The sequence below is a fragment of the Barbus barbus genome, assembly GCF_936440315.1.
Source record: "Barbus barbus genome assembly, chromosome: 12".
In the NCBI taxonomy this organism is placed as follows: domain Eukaryota; kingdom Metazoa; phylum Chordata; class Actinopteri; order Cypriniformes; family Cyprinidae; genus Barbus; species Barbus barbus.
In genome coordinates, this window is record NC_136740.1 from 28,754,241 (window position 1) to 28,778,802 (window position 24,562).

A 24,562-nucleotide genomic window follows, 5' to 3' on the forward strand; every position below is an offset into this window, starting at 1 on the left:
TCTCATTCTGACGGCACCCATTCACTGCAGAGGATCTATTGGTGAGCAAGTGATGTAATGCTAAATTTCTTCAAATCTGTTCTGATGAACAAACAAACTCATTTACATCTTGAATGACCTAAGAGTGAGTCAATTTTCAGCAATTTTCATTTTTGGGTGTACTATTCCTTTAAAACAGCCAAGCGTGAAAACCATTTGTAATAGCAATCATTCCTCATTAGAACAAAAACTTGAGAGTTGATATTCCATGAAGAAGTTTACACTTGAATGGTGAGCATCATCCAATAGGAACGCTCGTGCTCCTTAAGTGACTTGGATCTGTAGGAGGTTAGTAGGTTTAAGCGCACTGCGATGACGAGACGATGTGCACAGTCTGAAGGGGCATTCATACATACAGCCTTTTCATCACACGCTGAGATGCGCTGTCAATAAAAATAAGCTCGTTTGACAAAGAATCAGTTTTCTTGCCGGTACAAATGAGCATTCTGTAGAGAAAAGAGTCTGAAAATAAATCGCAGCAGCACTTAAGCATCATATCATGAAGCAAATGAACCATTATCGATGCATGAATGGACTTTAAATGCTCATGATTTCTGACAAGGTTCTCCATGCATCATGTTTTTTTTTGAGCAGAGAAATGGTATCTGACAAGAGACGGATCACGTTATCACATCAAATGTCTTCACTCCTACTGGTAGTCACAGTATCATGTTGACTTGCATAAAGTTCAACGCTTCTCAACTTTTCCACGCAGCAAATCGCTGAATGTGTGAACGCCCTTGGAATGGCTTAAAATAATTTGCTCCACATGAACCTCACATCGAAAAAGGACACATAACTTTTTGTTTTTGTTTTCTTTTAAATACAAAATCAACACTCTCAGAGTGAGATGTAGATAATATATAATTCTCCACTCGAACGGTGAAGAATATGACGTTTTCCTGCACAGCTTTGAGCTGTCGTGTGAGTACCGCACCCCAAACTGTGCTTGAAAGTTGCTTCAAAGAGACTAAAACAAGTAATATACCAACACAAAAGTGACAGTTCTGACAGCATCAAACCCTCAAACCATTGTGCAAACCGTATTGAGATTGGGATCGAAGCGGACGACCTTCCCCTCGATGGATTTGGAATTGGTGTTGTACATGGGATTCTCGAATGTAGCCTGACCGTTGTTGTTTTCATGCACAGAGCAGCCGCTGTACTCCGCTTTATCAGACTTCCTGCAATCAAATGAGAAGAAAAAGACCATCAGCAATCAAATTTTCCAGTCTTTTTTTCATCAGTAATTTAATTGATGAAATTGCACCCACCTCTGTTTATAGAGATAAAACCCAAAGCCTGCAAAAATCAGGGCAAAGAAAGGCACAAGAATCGCAACGGCCACAGAGCTGCTGTTGGTTCTGGGTGGAACCTCAGGGCTCCTGGTGGGCTCTATTATGTTCAGACCTGAAATGATGCATGATGGGAAAATAATCATTTTTAACAGAGCTACATTAATCTAGGCTGAATCATATGACTGAAAAAACCCCAGCTCATGTCAAGTGTCAAAATAACATAATTGTTCAAAAAAAAAAGAGATCTGATTAATCTAAATATACATGCAAGTGTGATTCATTTGTTACTACATTAATGAGTTATGCAAGATATTATGAAAGAGTTAGGAAAGCTCTGCTCTGGTTATAATTGATATTGTGATTATGAGTGAATGATAACTGTTGCTAGGTATCTATAATAAGATGTGCAATTCTTGTTCAAAATATAATATAACGTGGTGCCATAGTGGTGCTGTAAACTGCATATTATATTAAACATATTTATATATACTAACATTTGATATGTATTTATTATTCATATAATACTGATACATATATTCATATATTTATAATGAAATATATTTTATATATTTAAGGTTTAGATTTTTAGATTTATAAATGTAATTTTTGTCTGTTCAGGATATATATATATATTAATTCTGATTTTTATAATTAAAACAAATATAATTTGACATTGCTTAAATGTAGCATACCTTGTCTCTGTAGTCCAAACGGGCCGTAGTCTCTAGCTTGTATAAAGCCTTGAAACAAGTATGTGTTCCCTTCATGGTCAGCAGAGACCTCAAGGAGAACAACAGCACAGAGATGAACATCGTGTTCTCTCAAATTCTGAATAGAGCGAATGTTCTGTGCAATATTACAGGGTATTGCTCTCTGAATACCTGTTTTCTTTTACTGCAAAGTTTAAAAATAGCCAGAGATGTGTTTTGTGAACAGTGCACTATTGCACCTGAGAACAAATCTATGTTCTTTTACTACTTGGAGAACTAAAGTTTCTAGTTTAAACATACAGCCAATAAAAATGGTACACAATTTGACTGATTTCTTTAGTAATTACAACAAAATTAGCAGTTAGAGCAAGACCAAGAACCATTAACTTGCACTATTTGAACAAACATGCAGCTTGTAGTAAGTTAGAAACTCGTTCACTTACAAAGCCGTCCATGATCAAGGTCTCCTCAGTGATCTTGCTGTAGGTGCTCTTCACCAGAGCTCTCATGTGATACAGCCGCAGCGTCAGACGAGCGTCTCGACTCTTGTAAACACCTGCATTCAGACCACAAAACATTAAACACGTCTTGTGTTGCACTCACTTGCACGCAGTGGCCACTTCATTGAGTACACCTGCTCATTAATGCAAATGTATTGGGATCAATATTTACAATAACAGAAAATTCACCTGATACGTCAAATGTGTGTAAATATTGGCTACTTTAAAACAGCTTTGAATCTGGTTCAACCAATTAGGAATCTGAAGTATCTGCTTTATAGAATTAGTTTCCAAGTTTTGTCTTTTGCTTTCAGCTCAAGTGTTTCATACCATGAAGCTGTTTTTGCATTAATGTCAGATTTATCTGTTTGTTATGAATAATCTGATACTTTGGCTTGTGTCCAAGTACCCCCCCCCCAAAAAAACAACAACAAAAAAAACAAAAACAAATATATGTATGTATACACACACACACACACACACACACACACACACACACCCACACACACACACACACACACACACACACACACACAGAGAGAAACTTTTCCAAGGTCTTTTTTTTTTTTTTAAAGAAATCAATACTTTTATTCAGCAAGGATGAATAAAATTGATCAAAAGCGACAGTGAAGACATTTCTAATGTCACAAAAGATTTCTATTTCAAATACATCCTATCCTTTTGAACTTTCTAGTCATCAAAGAATCCTAAAAAAGCATTTCAGTTTACAAAAATATGTTTTCAACATTAAAAATAATATTTAATGGCTCTTGAGCAGCAAATCAGCATATTAGAATGATTTCTGAATGATCAAGTGACACTGAAGACTAGAGTAATGGTGCTGAAAATTCAGCTCTGCATCACAAGAATAAATTACATATCATTACATATTCAAATACAGAACTGCAATTTTAAATTGCAAATTTTATTTTCTGTTTTTAGTGTATTTTTTGATAAAATAAATGCAGCTTTGTTGAGCATAAGATTTCAAAAACATCAAAAAGTCTCTCTAATTCCAAACTTTTGAACAGCTGTCAGTATGATGATGGAGTACTTTGAAAAGTTTTGGTATTTTATAATGCATATTTACTCATAAATATAGTGGCTCTTGCAGTCTTTAAGAAAAGCAAGCACTAAAGGCACAATTTAGTACAAACAGTAAGTGATATTATTCCCACAACTGGTGACACAAGCTGTTCAGTCTAACAGGTGAGATTACAGAGCAGCAGGTTTGTGCACTGATAGAAGTGTTTATGACATGAGCTGTACTGTGCAGCGCTGCCATTATGACTTCTTACCTGACAACAGCAGTTCTGAGTGCCGGTTAGTTAAAGTCACATTGACTTTCCCCGTAGTCGCGTTAAAGCTAGTGATTGTCAAAGTCATCGGCTGTTTCACTCCTTTATACTCAAACGAACCTTTCCACACGTACGTGGGCGCAAACACGTCGTCAGGAACTGCAATGAGAAGATTTAATGTGTCAGAAGAGGTTAAGAAGCCATTTACACTGTGCATCAGCGCAATTAACACCTCAAACTCCTCTCCAAAGATATGACTGTGAATGACCTCAGAGCATAAACCATAGCGGGCTCATTCTCTACTTTAACACTGACATCAACAACATTAATAGCGCAATATGACTCTAAAACTGTGATCCAAGTTGTGAAAATGCCGTTTTATATCGTCCAAATTGCTATATTTCTTGACAACTGTGCAGCCTAATGTTACATAATGAACTATTATATAAGAATGATTCAGATTACTGATCTTAATATAACAACATTATATGTAGATTTATAAATATATAATCAGATTTATGTTATTACTTCTTGTGTAGCGTAATAAATCTAATTTTAAAAATGTTTCTGAAAAATCGGATATTTTGCTTTCAAATTAGTAGCAAATAAAGAATAAAAAGAGAAAAAATTATAAAAATGTGATTTTTAGACATCACTCAGTTATTATTCATGACAAAAATATTGTGATGCTATTACCATGATATAAAATCACACAATAAAAATATTAATATTTATTTATTCACCCAGTTATTAAATATATAAATTATTTTTATTGAGTAAAAATAACTATTGTGATACCATAATATAATGATATAAAATCACTCATACTGTGAACTGATAAACATTTATAAATCACCACAATATCATTCACTGTTTACAGTCACTGCATTAATATAGAACTGAACTGAAGCATGTGCATCACCTAGTTTACAATAACTTGAAATGTGGCTCATCCAATGTTAATATTTATAATTTTATAAAAATAAATTAAAGGTATTGTAAGTGTTTTTCAAGCTGTCATTTTGCCAAACATCCACCATTGTCAGTCAAAATAATGTCAGTAAACCCAAACACACAAAATGATTGACAGGCAGAGAATGCTTCTGATTGGCTAGTTTCAGTACAAGTCACTCCCCTGATATCTGACACTATATACAGGTTATTCCCAAACAAACTGCTTTCCTTTAAAGGGATAGTTCACCCAGAAATGAACATTTTGTCATCATTTACTCACAATCCACTTGTTCCAAACCTGCATGAAAGAAGTTATTTTTTGAAGAATACTGGTAACGAAACAGTTGACGGTAGCCATTGAATTCCATAGTATTTTGTTTTTATACTATTGACGTCAATGGCTACCATCAACTGTTTGGTTACCAGCATTCTTCAAAATATCTTCTTTTGTGTTCGACAGCTGAAAGAAACTCGAACAGGTTTAAATTTTTTTTTAATTATGTTTAAAATGATGACAATTTTTTAGTGAACTGTCCCTTTAAGACATACCTTTAAACACAATAAAGGAAATAAACAAGTGCAAGCAGTGATTATTATTAATTTTAGATCATACATGTAATATTTTGCACAGCACAGTGAGACTCACCGTTGACTTTGGGACTCAATGTTCCTTGAACAGGCGTTATGACTTTTTCAGTTGTTTTTGAGCCAGCTGAAAGAAAAATGCATATCACAGCAACAACGAGTCACTGCATTTGAAATGGGTTTAAGAAAATGCATTTCACACATGACTTCCCACATCAAGCAAAGGAAACGCCATCAGTCGGCTTCTGCCTCGACAAGACAAAAGAAACGGCAGAAAAGTTGCAGGTCACAAAGTTGAGGTGCAAAACACATCTGAGTTCTGTATTGATGGGGTGTTGGACTGCGTACCTCTACAAACAGGCACCTTCCCAGTCCAGGATCCATCCGACCGGCACGCACGGTGCTCCGAGCCCCCGGTGAGAAGGAAACCAGGCTGGCAGGAATAGAGCAGCGTGTAGCCAAAGGAGGGCAGGTCCATACCCAGCACGTTGGCATGCGGCGGGGTCTTTGGTTGCTTACAGGAGTGGGCTGCATTAGAAGATATGTCAAGCAGTAAGCTCTAAGGCTCTGATGGATGGGGACATCTCATAACAAAACATCCATTTCATTTTCATACCAAAAAGGAAAAATAAATAAAACACCGTAAGTACTATAATAATGTTTTTTTTTCTTTCTGTAATTTTCATTTTTAAATATTTTAAATAATTTTATTTTATTTAACTTTATTATACAAAATAATATAATATAATAATAATCATAATATATAATATATAAGAAATATAACATCATATAATAACATAATAAGAAATGCATTACAATAATTACATAATTAGAAAACAAAGCTTTTTTTTTCTTTCATTTTCACACTGATAAGAATTTTGGGGGAAATTAGATGATTTACAGTATAAAGTTTCTCTGGATCATTACCACTCAGTTATTATACATATAAATTAGTTTTGGTGGTATTTTCTGGAAAAAATATGCATTGCAATGTTTAGAATGATTATTAAAAATAAGAATCATTACATCCATATACATCCATATTTAGTGCAATAATATAATATGTGACCCTGGAGCACAAAACCAGTCTTAACTCGCTGGGGTATATTTGTAGCAATAGCCAAAAATAGATTGTATGGGTCAAAATGATAGATTTAGGATATTAAGTAAAGATCATGTTCCATGAAGATATGTTGTAAATGTCCTACCATAAATATATAAAAACTTAATTTTTGATTAGTAATATGCATTGCTAAGAACTTCATTTGAACAACTTTAAAGGCAATTTTCTCAATATTTAGATTTTTTGCACCCTCAGATTCCAGATTTTCAAATAGTTGTATCTCGGCCAGATATTGTCATATCCTAACAAACCATATATCAATGGAAAGCTTATTTATTTAAAAAAATTGACCCTTAAGTTTTGTCACATATACTATAATTAATTATAAGAATCATTACATCCATATATATCCATATTTAGTGCAGTAATATAATATTTGCATTACATTAATTAGAATAATCAGATGAGGGAAAGTGTTTTTTTCTAAGAATATGCAATATATCAAAAGAATATGCAAATGCTAAAGGGTCCTAAAAATAGGCTTAAAATTAATTAAGTAGAATAAACATTTGTAATTTCATTTGTGAAAAATGACAGAAAAGTTTTGTGAGATTAACCCAGTAACACACTTACTAGAGCTTCTCATAATAAATGCAACAGAGCTTGTCCATTCACGTGATGTACTGGATGTCTGGTAAAGCAATATTTTTCATTTTCACATGGAATGACATGAATATGGAAAAACAAAACTCCTGGAGGATGAAATCAAAGTTGTATTGTGACATGCAAAATGGATGACTTGCCAAGAAAACAAAATAACAGACATCTGGAAAAGATGAAGTACAATGCACACACACTCACAAATCCAACCAAAAGCTGTGCAAGTAGGCGTCTGTTGTGGAGGTAAGCGAGAGGGACTCACGGATGCATTCTGGTTGAGTGCCACTCCAGGTCAAATCTTGCTGGCACGTCCGTGTGGTGGAGCCCAGTAACAAGTGGCCCGTCTGACAGTGGAACTTCACTGTGCTGCCCACCTGAGGCACAGAGATAAGCCTGTCAGAGCGCCCCCACACACACACACACACCTCGACATCTCTCCTCTCACACTCAAAAACACTGTCGGTGAAAATACAACAGATATCAGGACCGTTCAAAATTCAGGATTTAAGAATCGTCTCCTGTTCAACTGATACAGTATAAGCATAATGACAATATGATGAGTTTGAACTGAACTACAGTAAAGGTAAAGACCATAAGAAAAGGAGGAAGTAAGCTAATAATTCTAGATATAATGGCTACAGAATTATTGCCACTTTTTATTAAAATCAGCCAAAAAGAAAAGTCACCACCATTCAAAAGTTTGGAGTCAATAAAATTTAATTAATTTGTTTGTTTATTTATTTATTTCAACAAAGACTCGTATCCTTACCAAGACTGCATTTATTTGATCAAAAATACTATAAAAACAGTCCCATTGTGAAATATTATTACCATTTAAAATAACCGTTTTAAATGTGAAAATATTTTAAAATGTAATTTATTCCAGTGATCCAAAGCTGAATTTTCAGCATCATTACTCATTATTACATAATTATTTGATAAATAGAAATGTCATAAAAACAGCATTTATCTGAAAAATAAAAAAATATAATATAATATATATATATATATATATATATATATATATATATATATATATATATATATATATATATATATATATAGTGTCTTTACTGACTTTACTGACAATTTTGGTTAATTTAATTGAATTAAAATGATTAATTTCCCCAAAAAAAGTGTTGACCCCAAATTTTTGAATGATATAGCGTTTGATTTTTAATATAATATTTATAATATAATATAATAACATAGACTATATTTATAAAAATAAATGAATTAATTAATGAATTAATAAATGAATAAATAATAAATAAATAAATGGAGAACTATACATACGAAATATATAAAAAATAAGCAAACATTTTAATTGAAATAAATTACTTTACACTGCCTATAAATCAATTAATTTCAGTAAGTGCATCATTTTAAAAAAAGAAGCCCATTCTGCATCCTGTTTAGAAGCTCGATTTAAATTAAAGAATTAAATAACAAATCAAAAGACATTATCTCATTTCAGTTCTGAATGTTCCACACTCTCCTCGTATTCACTATACCTGTATATCCTTCAGTCTTACTTCTTTCAGTTTTTATGCGTTGTAAGGAAAACCAGCCTTCATGTGAAGGAAGCAGCAGAGATAACTCTGAGCATTATAGCAGAACATGCAAATGTTGAGGAGGGGAAGCGGAGTCTGTGAGTCCTGCTGAGATGAAAGGCTCACAACACTGGAACATTAGATTTCATTACACCACATACTTCCAAAGGAATCGGTGACAACAGAAGCCTGACTGACACAAACAAGACGCGGAGAGCCCTGTGTTCACAGAGAGCCAGCCGTGAGGACCGGCTTTTTATTTTGCCCTTCAAAGAGCTCATTCCTCAAGGCGTGAGTGATCCAAAGCAAACTCAACAGACAAACGCTTTTCATATTAGACCCGTCAACTATAGGTGCTGGCAGTAACGACTGTCTTTTTGAGATCATTGCCATTGGCAGCGCATGATTGACGGCTCAAAAATCTATCTGATCGTTTTGGCAATGCATAACACATATTTGTTGTTGTCATTCATACTTAACATCAAAATTGTGTAAAATTACCATCCAATTGATTTCAGAATTTTTTTTTTTTTTTTGTTAAAATGAAGATCAGAAACCTGCTCTATGCAAACATACAATAAATGGATAGATATAAATATTCACCAATATTCAGCTTGCTAAACAATATATTCAAAATCTGTTTTTACCTCCATGGGAAAATGCCTGGACTTTATTTACTTGAAATTATGGTAATATTATATTTTGTGGTCGCAATAAAAAAAAAAAAAAAAAAAAATCAATATTATTGCCATTGGAAATTTGTCATGTTAAATTCACAATGTTTTGTTGTTGTAATAAAATAAAAATATTTTTTTTCAGCAACACTTGTGTTAGCCACAAATACTTTTGGAGTTGTAAAACAAATAAATAATAATAATAAAACAAAGTAAAGTAAATAAAATAAAATACATATTTTTGCATCACTTGTTCCAATACTGAGTTTTGTAAAAATAAAATAAAATAATATAAAATAAAATAAGATTTAACATAACATAAAATAACATTTGCACCAACACTGATAATGTTTTGTGGTTGAAAAATAAAATAAAATAAAATAAAATAAAATAAAATAAAATAAAATAAAATAAAAATATATTTAATTATTTTTTTATTAAATATACAGGCCTATATTTAAGCAACACTCATGCTAATGCGAAGTATGTTTCAGACTTAAATTGATTGTATCATACAATGTCAGTCAATGCTGACTCTGCTGAAAAACCCAATTCAGTTGACCACTTTTACTGCCAATCTGACATTATAGCAGGCAAAGTTGGCAATGGATGTCATATTAAAGAGCCCAATTCATTTTTCATTTCTAATGCCCCTCTGAGGAAGAAACGGCAGAGTCTGAAGAGCCATTAAAGCACTGGCAGAGGAGTTTGGCCAGATATAGTGAGTGTTTGAAGAGTAAACTCTCCCCAGACAATAAGAGCTGATGGCGGGAGACAGTCACACATCCTGAAACTGCCACGGGTGCTTCAAACAGCATTTGACTGAATCAACTTGACAATAAATCAATTGCGCATATATAAAGACAGGACAGTCCAGAAAGACGGCAATACCTCGCCAGAGACCCACTCTGACACAGACTCAAATGAAGGGTCTCTCTGATGTGGCATTAACGCCTTCGGATCATTCTGTCACTGGGCGAGCGGATCTCCTTTTGTCTCAGCAATGATGGAAAATATTATTTTAAATTCTTAAGCACATCAAAAGTCACATTGTGCCAATTGAAAAGGCCGTTTTTGCACTTGAAGATAAAAGCGGCCTACAACTGACAGAAATGGGCCTTTTGAACTTATTCTCATCATAATGGCTTTGATACGAGAGTCCTAGATAGTCAAAGAGCATCGCTCGCAGCTCAACTCCTTCTTACCTTAAAGCCCAGACTGCTGTTCAGAGATCCGTACTCCGGAGTACCGGGATTTTCGCACGTCGTCCGAGTCGGTTCTGCGGTAAAAGCAGAATGACACGGTCATTACCAGCTTCGCCATTGTTATCTTTATTATTGGATTAGGAAAAGTAGATGTAGTCATTGATGAAATGGTAGTAACCCACAGCAGCGGGTCATAATGTTCACATTTTCATCATAGATCAAAGCTGGAGTGGATATTATGGCCATTACTGGTTTAGCGGCATTGGCTGATGAGGTTGAAATGTTCTTTTGAGAACAGAGGCTGGTGTACCTATGCAGCGCGGCTGCGTCCCGCTCCACGTGCCGTCTGCTTGACAGGTGCGTGTCGAGGAGCCCACCAGCACATAGGGGGCGCTGCAGCTGTAGGTGACCTCGGCTTTGAAGATGAAGCTCTGACCCTCACGTCTGACGCGTGGAGGTAAACCAGGGTCACCGCAGAACTTGGCTGTAAAGATAGTTCATATGAAATTTACCATTAGTAGCCCAGTTTATTTACATCGACTTTCCTGAGTGAAATATGCTGATTTTATTCACTGGAATCTCACTGCAAATAATCTAGTTGTCTCTACCAGGGTTATTATTGTTAATTAAAAAAACAAAAACACACATATTTTAGTTCAAAACAAAACAAACGCAAAACAAAACAAGTAAACTAAATGAAAATGAGAAATTTTGCCCTGGCAAGTTGAAATAAATGTTATAGTTGTTCCCTACCAGGGTTCTTTTTTGTAAACCTAAACTAAAGGTATTAAATACATTTAATAAAATACAAATAAAAGGGTTTACAAATAAAATAAAATGAAAACTGGCACTGGCAACTAACTAAAATAAGTTTAAAAGCACTAAAATTCCCAACTGTTTATAAATAGAAAATAAAAGTGAATGAAAATAAGTAAATTAAAAGTAAATAAAAAATTACAAGCATGTAAATTACTAAAAATCTAAATTCAACTGAAAATACAAAAATAAAAGCTTATTTGAAATAAAAACTGATAGAACTGATAAAAATCAGGGCTGTTGCTAGTGGGGTGAAAGGTGGTGATGATTATAGGGGCCCGCGACTGTGGGGGGGGCCCTGATTTCGACCAACTGGCCAAGGCCAGCCTAAAAAGACGCTCAGAACAGTTGATGGGCCACGGAAGCTTATCATCTGCACGTGATTTTAAGCCTTGCCAATTTAAACATTCAAAAGAGTTACATTCAAGCACAAGAAGCGAAAGAACTCAACCGAGTACTCGCGCAGCGTGTTCAGGGCGTACCACAGAGAGCCTCGTCTCACAAACCATACACAAAGACTATGCATTGAGATTTCACATCTGATTCGGTTTCTGTACCTGGACACCTATAAACTTGAAAAAACTTATACATTGTTTAATTTGTATCTTTGTTCTATTTATTTATTTGCGCTATTTACACAATTTCAAACAGGGCCCACGGGTCCAACCTGCACCGGGGCCCCACAAACCCCAGCTATGACCCTGTAAATAATGCGAAAATAACACTGGTCTATACATTAAAGTAGGATAAATTAGGGTATTTTAACAAAAATAAAATCACATCTCACCTTCAAGAAAGGAGACAGGAGCAATATTGATTTAATTTTAACTTTAATAAGCCATTTTATGTTTAATGCATCTAACAAGCATTTGATAATCAGGATTCTGTTTCTGATTTTTTCTTCTCAGAAAATGATTTGCTTCTGAAACTTACGTGGCTGATCCCATCACAGCCGCTGTCAAGGAAAATCGAGTCTGATAGCCTTGTTTTCTGAATGATTTATCTGCGCATAACCCAACCTGACCATCAAAACAAACTCCTGAGGTGGAGCCAGACCGAACAGGAGAAATATACTGCTTAAAAATATATGCTGGTTCGAATTCAACACAGAGTCAATTATTAACCAGGCAGGACTTAAAGTTCCGGAGGAAATCTCTGCATATGATTTGAAAATCAGGTTTTATTTTTACATTTTGAAAAGCATTTTCCAGTGCATTTTCTTGTACATACATACCATACATACACATACACTTCCACTATAATACACTATAAATCGAAGGTAAACAGCTAGACAGTAATTCTTTCTCCATACAAGAAGAACGAAAAAGAGAGCGCATAAGACTGACAGACCCAAAATTAAACCTATTTCCACATTTGACATGTCATGATTTCAGCGGGGCAAAGGCATTTGACATATAAATTGCAGCAAAGCTCTGCAGGCTTCATGGTATTTAAAGATCAGAAGTCGAGAGGCGCCACGAGTGCAGAGGTAGGCTCACCTGAATGTAAATCAGAGTAGTTATCCCTCTTTAAAAACGAAGCAGAAGGCCAAAGGGGGGCATGGCGGCTGGCACGCTCTGTGATGTATAATTCACAGGGTGGGATGAGAAAGCCTGAGCCCACCGGCTCTGAATGTGATCACACGGACTTTGTCCACCGCAGAGACAAGCCGAGCACTTGCTCCAATGCAGCAGATCACATTGCACAGCATCTGTATGGCATTTAATACACGTCAACTCCAATGGCCGTCAGCTGCCGGTGCGGTTAAACGGCTCTAAATCAGTTTTAAACGGCAGATCAGTCGGTCTGTGGATCAGGCTTTCTTGCCAGTGCTTTGATACATAAAGCCTTTGCAGTCTGCTATGATAAACGAGCTCGCCCAGTCGCATTTTACGCAAGGTACCTGAAGGAGAACGGGCAAGGTATCTGCCCTTCACAAGCATTATCCACATCCAAATATGTGATTTTGATGATTAATACTCACTTATTTCCACATACAGTGAGTATTTGGACACTAGTTGCACTTAAGGACATCAGAATTTCATTGAATTACTGCTTTTGTAATAAAATAAAATAAAATAAAATTGTAAAACAATGTGCAATATAAACAAATAAATAAAACTACGTTATTTCTGACGTACTTTCAAAACCACAATGTATAGACCAAAGTGTTGTACAAAAGAAGATAAATAATAAACGTGCTTGTAGTAAAATAAAGCAAAATTAAGTCAAATAAATAAAAAATAACACAACAATCAAATAAATAAATAAATGAATACAGTTGTGCCAGTGAGATTGCTTTGTTTGTTATAAAATAAAATTAAAATAAAATAAAACATTTAGTAAAATAAAATAGTAAAACTAAATAAACAATTTATATAAAATATATTATTAATTTATATAAAGTAATAATATTTCAAATTAAAATAAGATAGTAAAACAAAATAAACAAAAAATGTATGTAAAATAATAAACAAATAAAATAAAATAAAAGACAAAACAAATGAGCAACATTTAAGTTAGTAATAAGAATGGTTGTGGTTGTAATTAAGCAAAATTAAGTAAAATTATAAAACAAAATTAAATTAAACAAATTAAAATGATAAAAATAAAAATAAATATATCATTATAAAATAAAATACACAATTTTGGCAACACTTGTGAGAGTACTGAGAATGCTTTGTATTTGTTATAAAATAAAAAAAATCTAATCACTTTAGGCCAGTGGCATTAACGTCCATAGTGATGAAATCACTTGAACGTATTGTGACAGAGAAATAGAGAGAATGTATTGCATAAATTAGATCCTTATCAATTTGTGTATAAAGAAAACAGGAGTACAGAAGATGTTTTGAATATTATGATGCACTTTATTTTAAAACACCTTGAAAATCCTGTAGCATATGTTAAGTCCCTTTGTGACATTGAGTTGTTGTTTGAGTAATTTGAGTTTTTTTCTTCCTCCCTCCTTTTTACTTTCATTTTTGCAGGTGACGTGGATTGGTTGTCTCACTTGTCAATCATTGGGATGAGCTGATTGGCTGTGATGACATGAGGGGGCTTTTCTTCAGTCACGATCACTGATTGACGACATTCAGCATACTATATAAAGGGAACGCCAGTCTATTAGAGCAGCCACCTTTTGTGAACTTGAGCTGTTATATTTGTTGCCTTTGTGTTTCTTTCTTTGTGGTTTGGTTTGGTTTAGTTTGTAGTGTGCTTTGACTGCCATGTAATAGTTACCTATTTGGGCTGTCCTGAAACTCCTTATCCGTTATATTTGAAAGCTTTGGATAGCTTTTCAAAAATGTGTTAAAACTGGAAGGAGGTGAAGGCGTAGGTAAGTCATGTCACATTTAGGTTGACTTTGTTGTATAGACACACTAGGCTAGGGATCTGTGCCACTTTCTGTATTTTTGTTTGATTAGTTAGTGCGGTTGAGTTACGATATCTCGAAAGTTAAGTTTACATTTACATTTATTCATTTAGCTGACGCTTTTATCCAAAGCGACTTACAATTGTTAAATATGTCAGAGGTCGCACGCCTCTGGAGCAACTAGGGGTTAAGTGTCTTGCTCAGGGACACATTTGTGTCTCACAGTCGATTCGAACCCGGGTCTCTCACACCAAAGGCATGTGTCTTATCCCCTGCGCCATCAACACCCCCACCCCCACAAAAACAACAAGTTGAAGATGTTTTTTTTTTTTTTTTAAGTTTAGGATTAGATCAAAATGGGTTAGTGAGATTTCTTTTTTTTTTTTTTTTTTTCCTTTTGCACGATCCAGGTTCCCTTCATCCTCCCCAGTTATCCAATATTGTAAACATTGCCGGTGTATCTAGTTTTTCTTGTGAATAGATTTGTTTTTCTCTTTTGTAAATAATTACATTCTTTACTCTTGCATATTTATTCTTGTAAATTAAGTGCCATACCCAGTGTGTCATGCCGACAGTGGTCTGATCTGGTCTAATGTCCCCTTTTCAATCCCTAGACACTTAACAATCTAAGGAGGGTCGTAACAATTATGTTAGAGTGATGTTTATGGATCTGAGTTCAGCATTTAATACTCTACTTCCAGATACTGTGTTATTTAAGTTGAAACAGATGAAGGTGAACCCTTATATAATTAAATGGTATTATGCATTTCTAACTGGACGACAACAGCAAGTGAAAATTAATTAAATTTTTTCCTGATATATTGGTCACAAAAATTGGAGCTCCTCAAGGCTGTGTAAGTTCCCCTCTTTTTTTTACATTATATATGAATGATTGTAGAAATCAGTACATAAACAACTATATTATCAAATTTTCAGATGATACAGCTATACTCCGTTTTAAATTCAGATGTCGGCCTGTATAAATCAGAGATCGAAGCAGTTGTGCAGTGGTGTGAGGAACACAACTTGATGTTGAATGTAAAAAAAATAAAGAAAAGATCTTTGACCCGAGGTTGGTGGGTGATCATAGTCCAATTTTAGTTAATCAGGAGGAAGCAGTTAACAACATATAAGTATTTAGGTATCTACTTTGATTCTCAGCTGCGGTGGAGTCATCAAGTGGACTATGTTTGTACACAAGCTAGTCTGCGCTTGCATTTTTTGCGAAGGCTCAGGGTTTATAGGGTGGACAAAAGTATCATGTTTCTGTTTTACAGATCAACTACTGAATCGATAATATGTTATGGTTCTACAATATGGTTTGGCAGTTTAACTGTTAAACTTAGGTCACAACTTTAAAATGTGATTAAAAGAGCTGGAAAAATAATTGGTATGTTCTCCCCACTTTCTCTTCAGGACATTTCTGAGAGGTCTGTTAGGAAGCAGAGTCTTAAAATTATTGGTGACTCAAGACATAGTCTCCATAAGGAGTATGAGCTGATGCCCTCGGGCAGGAGATACAGGGTTCCAATCTGTAAGCTGAATAGATACAAATTTTCTCTAATTCCATTATTGGTCAAATTATTGAATAATAAGTGATCGAAATTAATAATGTGATAAGTAACATGTAATGTTGGTGTATTATTTGTTACATATGTGTTATAATAGAATGTTTGTGGTTGTAATAAATCTAAATAAAATAATTATTATACAATAATAAATAAAAGTATTTATAGTATTTTAGCAACACCAATACTGAGTATATTTCCGTTATTTTTGTGACTCTGCTGTCTTGATATCAGCATTGGTTATTGAAAAATTCAATTCAGTTGGCAACTACTACTGCTGATCTAATATTACTGCGGCCAAAATTTATAATGGATATCATATACAATAAAATACTAAAGCAAATAAGATTTATTTTAAAGAAAGATAGAACAAAGACACATGCATACTGATTTAATGCATTTTGTAATTTGACCGAGTGTACTCTTTACATAAATGTGACAGGCCAATGATAGATAACGATGCAAATATGCACAACACATAAAGACTTACTAGCATTATATATTCCACATGCAATGACAGGTCTCGCAGGCCAAATGTGGCACCGCGACAATGGAATCAGTGATGTTTTTACAGTGCACGCCGACCATTCTCATCTGACTGCTGGGTTTTTCTTTCTCAGAGAAAATTATTTCAACAGCTCTAGGCTAGAGTAAGTTATGCATAATAATCAGAACTGGAGGACCCAGCCAGGCCCCGTGTCAGAAACAAGTTCCTTGATGAATAATACAATGCTTTGGAGATACAACAATTTCACACTGCAGCTTGGTGCAGATGGGCAAACGTATTGACAGTGTGCTAACTGCGTTAACCTGATTAAATATGGCCATTAAATCTTCGGATGGGCAGATTCCATGCTTTAATATACAGCACTTTCCGTGAATACAGTACACTTCGGTGTCACACAATTTATTGTTATGCATTAGAAGCACAAATTCTAAATTTTGGGGTTGTTGTTAGATACTGTATGTAAGATAAATTCTAAACTATAAAAATTAACCAAGCATGAGTATTTTGGGAAAACGTTTTACTTAAAGTTTACCTAAAAAACATGTGTTTGCATATTATGTAATTATACACGTCATTTAAAAGATTGGAATCAATAAGATTTTTCTCTTACGCTCAGCAAAGCTACATTTATATCAGCAAAAATACAGCAAAAACAGTATTATTATGAAATATTATTACAATTTCAAATAAATGTTTTCTATTTTAATATATTTTAAAATGAAATTTATTTCTGCAATGCAACGCTGATTTTGCAGCATCATTACTCCAGTCTTCAGTGTCACATGATCCTTCAGAAATCTTTTTTTATAAAATAAATAAATAAAAGAAAAATAAAAGAAAGAAAGAAATCTATGGGGGGAAATATTATCAAAAATGTATTTAGGAAAAAACATTAGGAATAAACAATTTAATTGAAGGAATAAACAACAACAACAATTTAATTATTTTATTTAATATTTATAAATATGAAAATAAATGTTTATTTAATGCAGAAAAAAAAATACAAATCAAGGTTTTAGACTTGTCCAAAAAATTATAAGCCTTTAAAATAAAATCTAATATTTACTTTGACCACCTCGACAACCAACGTTTTCTGCACCTCATTTCACTTGATATTTATTGAAAATGAAGAAAAAGAGAGTTCTAATTCTTATTTTATATCATATTGATGGAAATTGCCACGCGGTGTTGAGCTGGATCTATGAGACGAGGCTTTAATTTCTGAGCTGCCATTTGTCTATGATCTGTGTTCTTCGAAGCGAGCATTAGCACGGCTCTAATCTTGTAGCGCTGTAGTCCTGAAAGAATGAATTACGATTTATGTCTTATCAGCACTAAAAAGTGACAATCTGGAATTTCTGGCACCTTATCTACAGCCTGTGCACAGGGCACAATTAAACACCTTCTTAAAGGTTGCTGTTGAACGGAAAACGCAGATACTATGGCATTATAAGGGGAATGTAACATGTAGAGTTGGGACACAGCTGGAAAAATCTTACTGTTTGACAAAGAATTCATTCAAGCGAAAAAAAAAAATACTGTTTTCCAAAGTACATTTGGAAAGTTTGTGGCTGTTAATGAGGAAGAAATTAATGAGTTGTTTACTTAAAAATAGCATGTTTGCTAGAATTAAAAAAAAACGTTATGAAACTGGGATTAAGCAAGAAGCTTGTGCTGCATGTCATTCATCGTTTCTATCCATCGTGAATGTAATGAAAGCATTAATGTATGGATATCTGCCATCTGAATGGAGAGAAATGCCATGAAGTCATCAGAAAATTAAATGCTAATTACGCTCTCTCCCAGCTGACACTGTGCTGTTTAGGAGGAGATTGCTTTTCTTTATGGATCATAGAGGATTGTTGGTTATGGACGATGAAAAGCAAGCCTGTTTGCATTTATGAACAAAAGGATTGTGCAAAAAGCTCTCACAAATAAAAGCTGATAAGCGTGCTGGTATCAGAGTTATTCAGCGTGTATCTTTGTGCTGCTAAAAATGCTTCTTTTCATCTCATTTCATACCTCATTTGCATCTGACTTGCAAAACAGTTGAACAAAATTCAAAATATTTCAGATTCTTGACTCTCGCCAATTCCTGCTGCAAATGAGTTTTATACAGATAGTTTTATATTGTTTTGACATATGTATATATGCTATGTATGTACGTACAAACACACATACACAAATATAGCTATTAAAATTAATGCTTTACAATATTGCGTTACTACATAAAAAAAGTAACCGATTGCCTTTGTTACATTTCATGGAAAGTAATGGACACTGGACAGTTGTGAACACTGGATAACTTTCTTCAGGTAAATGCTAAGTGACATTGTTCATAATCGGTTTTATTTGACGTCTTTTTTCAGTTGAAATGCTGATTGAGCGATTACATAAAACATGATGACATTTCAGAAAGTATCTGTACTGTACTGTATCCGTCAACATACCTTCTGATATTCACTCATATTTATTTTGTGCTATAACTTGTATTAAAGTGAAAGAGGCTGCACTGCTGCTTGAATTGATGTGGCTAAAGTGATCTGTCACGCCACATTTAAGAGCATCAAAATGTGATTTAGTGTATGAATTTTGCAATAAAATTGACATTACTTGAGAGCTGAGACTTTTTTCCTATCAGAAGCAACAAAGCACAAAGTTCTTTGCGATTATTGGATAGGACGTGAGCTACAAATAATGCTATGTGAAGGAGAACCCCGAACTATGGTGATTTACATGGTCAAATAGAACCTGCATTAAGCATTGTAAAAAAAATGCTTTTTTATAATGTTAATTTTGACAGCCCTTTTACACTCCCTTTTATATGACAGGATAAATTGTGTGTGTGTGTAAATATCCACCAGGAATAGTAACACATGTTTGGCATTCATAGTACTATTTCATTTGACACTACAATTTGCAATGCACTTGTTTTACTCTATATGAAATGTACAGTGCATTTTCACTTTATCAGCATGTGCATCTATTTCTTAATAATTTCTGGATATATATTTATGTGACAGCTCTCTGTTCTCATTTGCAATATCAAGATCTCGCTGCTTTATGTAAAAATGCTGTAAGGCGAAAAGTTTTTGCATCAGTATGCATAAAATGTCCCTATCCCCTGACAGATATCACTGAAATAGGTGTCTGGAGAAATCACACCTGTCTCTCCGTGACAGACCCAGACTCTGTAAACAGCTAAAAAATGGTCAAGAGAGTGACTCATGCTTTTTAAGCAGTCAAAACACTAGCCAATCAGAATCACTCTCTGCACATTCTGGTTTGCTGACATCAGGTTGGCTAAAATGTCTTTGGAGGGCAAAGATTTGGAAAGAGGGAGTATGACTCAAGTTAACAAAACTGCTGAAATCACCAATAACACCTTTGAATAAATATAAGAACAAACTAAGCATTTTTATTTTTATTATGCATGTTATACCAACTCACAGGACAATTGAGAATTTAAGTGTGAAACTATTTTTGAAATATTGTATTCAAACAAATGTTGAACATCTAGAGTTTTTACTTTGGTTCTACAAGGAGAGGACTATTAAAACAATAGCACCCAAAAAAAGCACCATAGCAGTAGTTAATAGATGAAATCTTCTGAATTACTACAATAGCTTGACATATATTTGGTATTATAAGCAGAAACTGATTCAGATACAGAATAAACACAAGCCTCATTGTTAATATATTGCACTATACTGTGTTAAAATTCAAAGTTTACCATGCATGATCTTGAAATATGCTTCATGTTTTTGCATGTATTTTATCTCTTTATTGAACAACATCTATTTCAAACTCTTCAATTTCTATTTTACTTGAATTACAGTTTTCATAGTGATACTAATAGTAATATAGTGATGCAGTGGCTTTGCTTTTTATGATGTCATCATGAGCAATTCAGTTCTATAGCTCTATGGTTCAGATGAACTTTGACAAGTTTGATTTCATTGGCGCCAAACACTATTGATCACAATGATTACTCTAGGCAACAATTGAGATTTGAGCGATATGGCAAAGAGGAAGTTTAACAGTAAAAAAAATATATATATATATTTTTAGTTTTAATTTTCAGTCTCTTTTCAGGCTTAAATTTCAGTCTCTTTTTCACGTAAACTGTATATATGACTTCAGAAGACATTAAATGTCCAAGTTGTATGGACCACTTCAGGTGCTTTTAGTGTTTTTTGTTCTCTTTGATGCCTAACAGAATAAATAAAAAACCTTTCAATTTCACTGTATGGAAAAAAGCAGCTTGGACAAGAGAAAGAAAGGTTCAGAACAGGTTAAGAACATCACTCACGCAGGCACAGAGGAACTTCTCCACTCCAGGAGCCGTTGCCGACACACATGAGGACAGCGGGGAAGGACAGTTCGTATCCCATCAAGCAGCGGTAGCTCACGCTCGTGCCCCACTCGAACACAGAGCCCTCCACCTCACCGTTAGACACGCCGGGCGGAGGAGCGCAGGTCACCGCTGAAGAGACAAACACATGGAGAGAGATCCGAGTTCATTAGGAATGCATGAAAGCCTGGCGATGCTGTCACTCATTTGCACATGCTGCCGGTGTTGTTTCACAGGTCGTTTCAATAAAGGGATTATGCAAATTAGGTAATGTCACAAATGTGGTGGCAAAATTTAGGTTGTTTGGTCAGTCTGGTCTTTTTTTAAAGATGTCTCTTATGCTCACCAAGTCTGCATTTATTTAATCAAAGAGGCGATAAAAACAATATTGCAAAACATTATTATAATTTTAAATAACTGTTTTCTATGTGAATTTATTTTGAAATATAATTTATTCCTTTGATGCAAAGCTGAATTTTCAGCATCATTACTCCAGTTTTCAGTGTCACATGATCCTTCAGAAATCATTCTAATATCCTGCTCAAGAAACATTTATTATTATTATCAGTGTTGAATAGAGTTTTATATTTTTGTGGAGACAAAAACAGAAACAATAAAATAAAATACTTGTCCTTTTAGTTCAAATCTACCTTTATTCTACAGTTAACTCTTGTCTCAATGTGTGCTAGTGTGGTTTAATGTGTTGTTTACTTATTTATAAAACAGATATTTAAAAAAATACAGGTAATGATATTCACAAACACGCCCTCATTTAAGGCAGTTTCCCTAGGCGTTTCGAACCAAAATATACAACCACTAGAGACGAAACACACATTCCCACTGAGCACAAGAGAGTAATGAATGAACTTCATCTTAATAAATGTTAATCTAATAAATACTGCACAAAAACAACATCATATTTCATATGCAGGTCACTCAAGCACACATTCATCATGGTGTCTACATTTAGACTAGTTGTTTCATTTGTTCCCACTGAGCAGGAATTTGATTCATTCATATTCACTTCATTAAACCGGCAACTTTAATACCCTCATGTAATAAATTAACATGATGTTTGGATTTTAAAACATTTGAAAGTCTGTCAAACACTTGAGAGTTCAAATGAATGTTAATTTGGAATTGTCCCACAGTGTTAGTATTTTGTTGCTAGCTGTCCCACATCACACACACACAAATGATCTGACTACAATTACTGCTGTCAGGATCACAAGAAAACAAAAACTTTAATTAAAGTTTTGCCTGTTTCCACACTAACAATGCCAACCAAATAGTGATAAATACTGCAAACTATATTAAATTCACCATTCACTTTTCACATGCAGACACATCGATCACAGAAAGAAAAAGCCAACCAAACTTCCTCATGTAGTGTCAGTGTAGCCGACATTGAAGTCCTGATCTGTATTTTGAGGCTGTACTGCCCTCTGGCCAAGCTTTAATATTTTGTAGACTTGTCTTGAAAGCATCTCGCTGAAGAAAGGACGTTTTTCAACCGTGAAGGACTACACTGTAAAAAATAAGTGTAATTTTAACCGTAAAACTTTGTAAAAACGCTATGGAAAATAAGTGTTAATAGGTTAACAGTAAGTTGCCGTACTATATACAGGGAAAAACTGTAAAAGACATTTCATGTAATTTTACAGTAAAATGCTGTTAATTGAACAGTTTTTAGAAGTAAATAGAACAAATCAATGTATAATTTACAGTTAAAAACGGTAAACTGATATTCCCAGAATTCCCTGCGTGACATTTGAAAGTATTTTGCTTCAATAATCATGTTTTTTAATAGTTATGTACATTTGGGCTTTATGTTACATCTTCTGTTGTTTACTGAGTGTTTATTGCATTATTTAAGTGTCGTGTGTGTTACCATGATGGTGTTTTGTGTTTGCATAAATGCACCTTCTATATATTAGTATATACTTCTGCTTGTGCGTTGTTGAATTTACTGGTTTACATTCAATTTTCTAGCTTGTAAATTATTAAAATTATAATAATTTTTTTTATACTGTAAAATTTACCGTAAATTTTGGCCGTAAATGTGTTTACAGTTTTTCTGTATTTTTTACAAAATTATTCTGGCAACCACAGCTGCCAATTTTTTTTACAGTGTATGTTCCACTTCAACATCATATAATAAAGCACAAACACTGTGTTCAATACGTCACTGATGATCACTCCAGAAGCTTCATGTGCTATTTATGACTAAAACAAAGGGTTTTTACAGCACTTTCGCTTGTTAAGAGGTGTGGAAGAAGCTGGTTAAACGCATTAGCTGGAAATCACCTCAGGGCTGAGAGTCATCTTTTGCAACCTGCTTTCACCTCAGCAACTGTTGCATCATCTCTATTTGAACTTTCAGGGGAGACTTTGGTGTCGTTTTGTGTATGGATCGAGTGTTAAATCCATGCAAATGTTTATTTACAAATAACATGCTAGGACTTCCTGCATTGGCGAAATCAACAGAAGTCAGCAAACGTCTGCAGGGCCAATCAAAAGATGTTTTAAATTGCAAATCTCGAATTGAAAAAAGGACGCGGGGGGGAGCAGATGGAAACTCGTGAGCTGATATTCTGACAGTGTTGGAGAGCAATCGGTGGGGAGCAGCTGGGGTTTGGACGGCGTATGAATAAATGATGAGATGTTTTGGAAAGCAAGTGCCCCAATAACACCTCTAAAAAAGATGTGTGGAGTCGCGGCGCTGCTCTGTAAAGATCCTATTGTTCGTGTAAATCTACCCAGGCAAAACTAATAAATTAGACTCAAAGGTCAATTGCGTGTCTTAGTTCATCACATTGAATAGCCATCAGCTTTCATTAAAGGGACAGTTTAAACCAAAATGACAAATTTACTTAACCTCGTGTCATTACAAACCCTTTCTTAACATGGAACACAAAATGACATTTAAAAAAGTTTCACAAAAGAAATGTTTTGTAGGTTTAGGAAGATTTGTTATTACTCATGTCATTCCAAAGAGTTGCTACTTTCCTCTTTTTTCTATTAGCTGTCACATTCTATCTTCCTTCCTAATTGTACAAGATGTGCAAGCAAATTGATTGTATCAAAAAGTAGTTGCACACCAAACGTGTTTGAAAAGTTCCTTCAACCATGACGAGTGATAGATCAGAGATCATGTGAGGTGCTCCTCAGAGTCTGTAACACATCAGTGCTTCTCATGACTGATCGTGACATGACACAGTGGAATATTTAAAACTAAATGAATGGAAGATTATCAGTAACTCGTGAAACACTTCAATTTCAGTCAGTTCTAGACCTGGAATGTAGTGTTTAAGAAGTATAGACAATTTTTGGAGCACTGACAATATTGAAAATCTTCATAACACACTGTAAACGTCTAATTTTCTCATTTATTTAATAAC

General features: G+C 34.4%; 1 protein-coding gene across 1 annotated transcript in view; it reads right to left on the bottom strand.

The window, feature by feature from the left end:
* Positions 1 to 1,063: 1,063 nt before the first annotated feature.
* Positions 1,064 to 24,562, bottom strand: part of csmd3a (CUB and Sushi multiple domains 3a) — a gene marked incomplete at both ends in the record, with an annotated part of 275,340 nt that continues 251,841 nt past the window's right edge. Inside the window, 11 exons of the mRNA XM_079429665.1 lie at positions 1,064 to 1,223; positions 1,314 to 1,449; positions 2,030 to 2,117; positions 2,491 to 2,603; positions 3,846 to 4,004; positions 5,446 to 5,511; positions 5,733 to 5,912; positions 7,370 to 7,481; positions 10,540 to 10,613; positions 10,850 to 11,023; positions 21,120 to 21,293. Coding sequence (XP_079285791.1) covers positions 1,064 to 1,223; positions 1,314 to 1,449; positions 2,030 to 2,117; positions 2,491 to 2,603; positions 3,846 to 4,004; positions 5,446 to 5,511; positions 5,733 to 5,912; positions 7,370 to 7,481; positions 10,540 to 10,613; positions 10,850 to 11,023; positions 21,120 to 21,293 — 1,436 coding nt within the window. The remainder of the gene's footprint in view (positions 1,224 to 1,313; positions 1,450 to 2,029; positions 2,118 to 2,490; positions 2,604 to 3,845; positions 4,005 to 5,445; positions 5,512 to 5,732; positions 5,913 to 7,369; positions 7,482 to 10,539; positions 10,614 to 10,849; positions 11,024 to 21,119; positions 21,294 to 24,562) is intronic.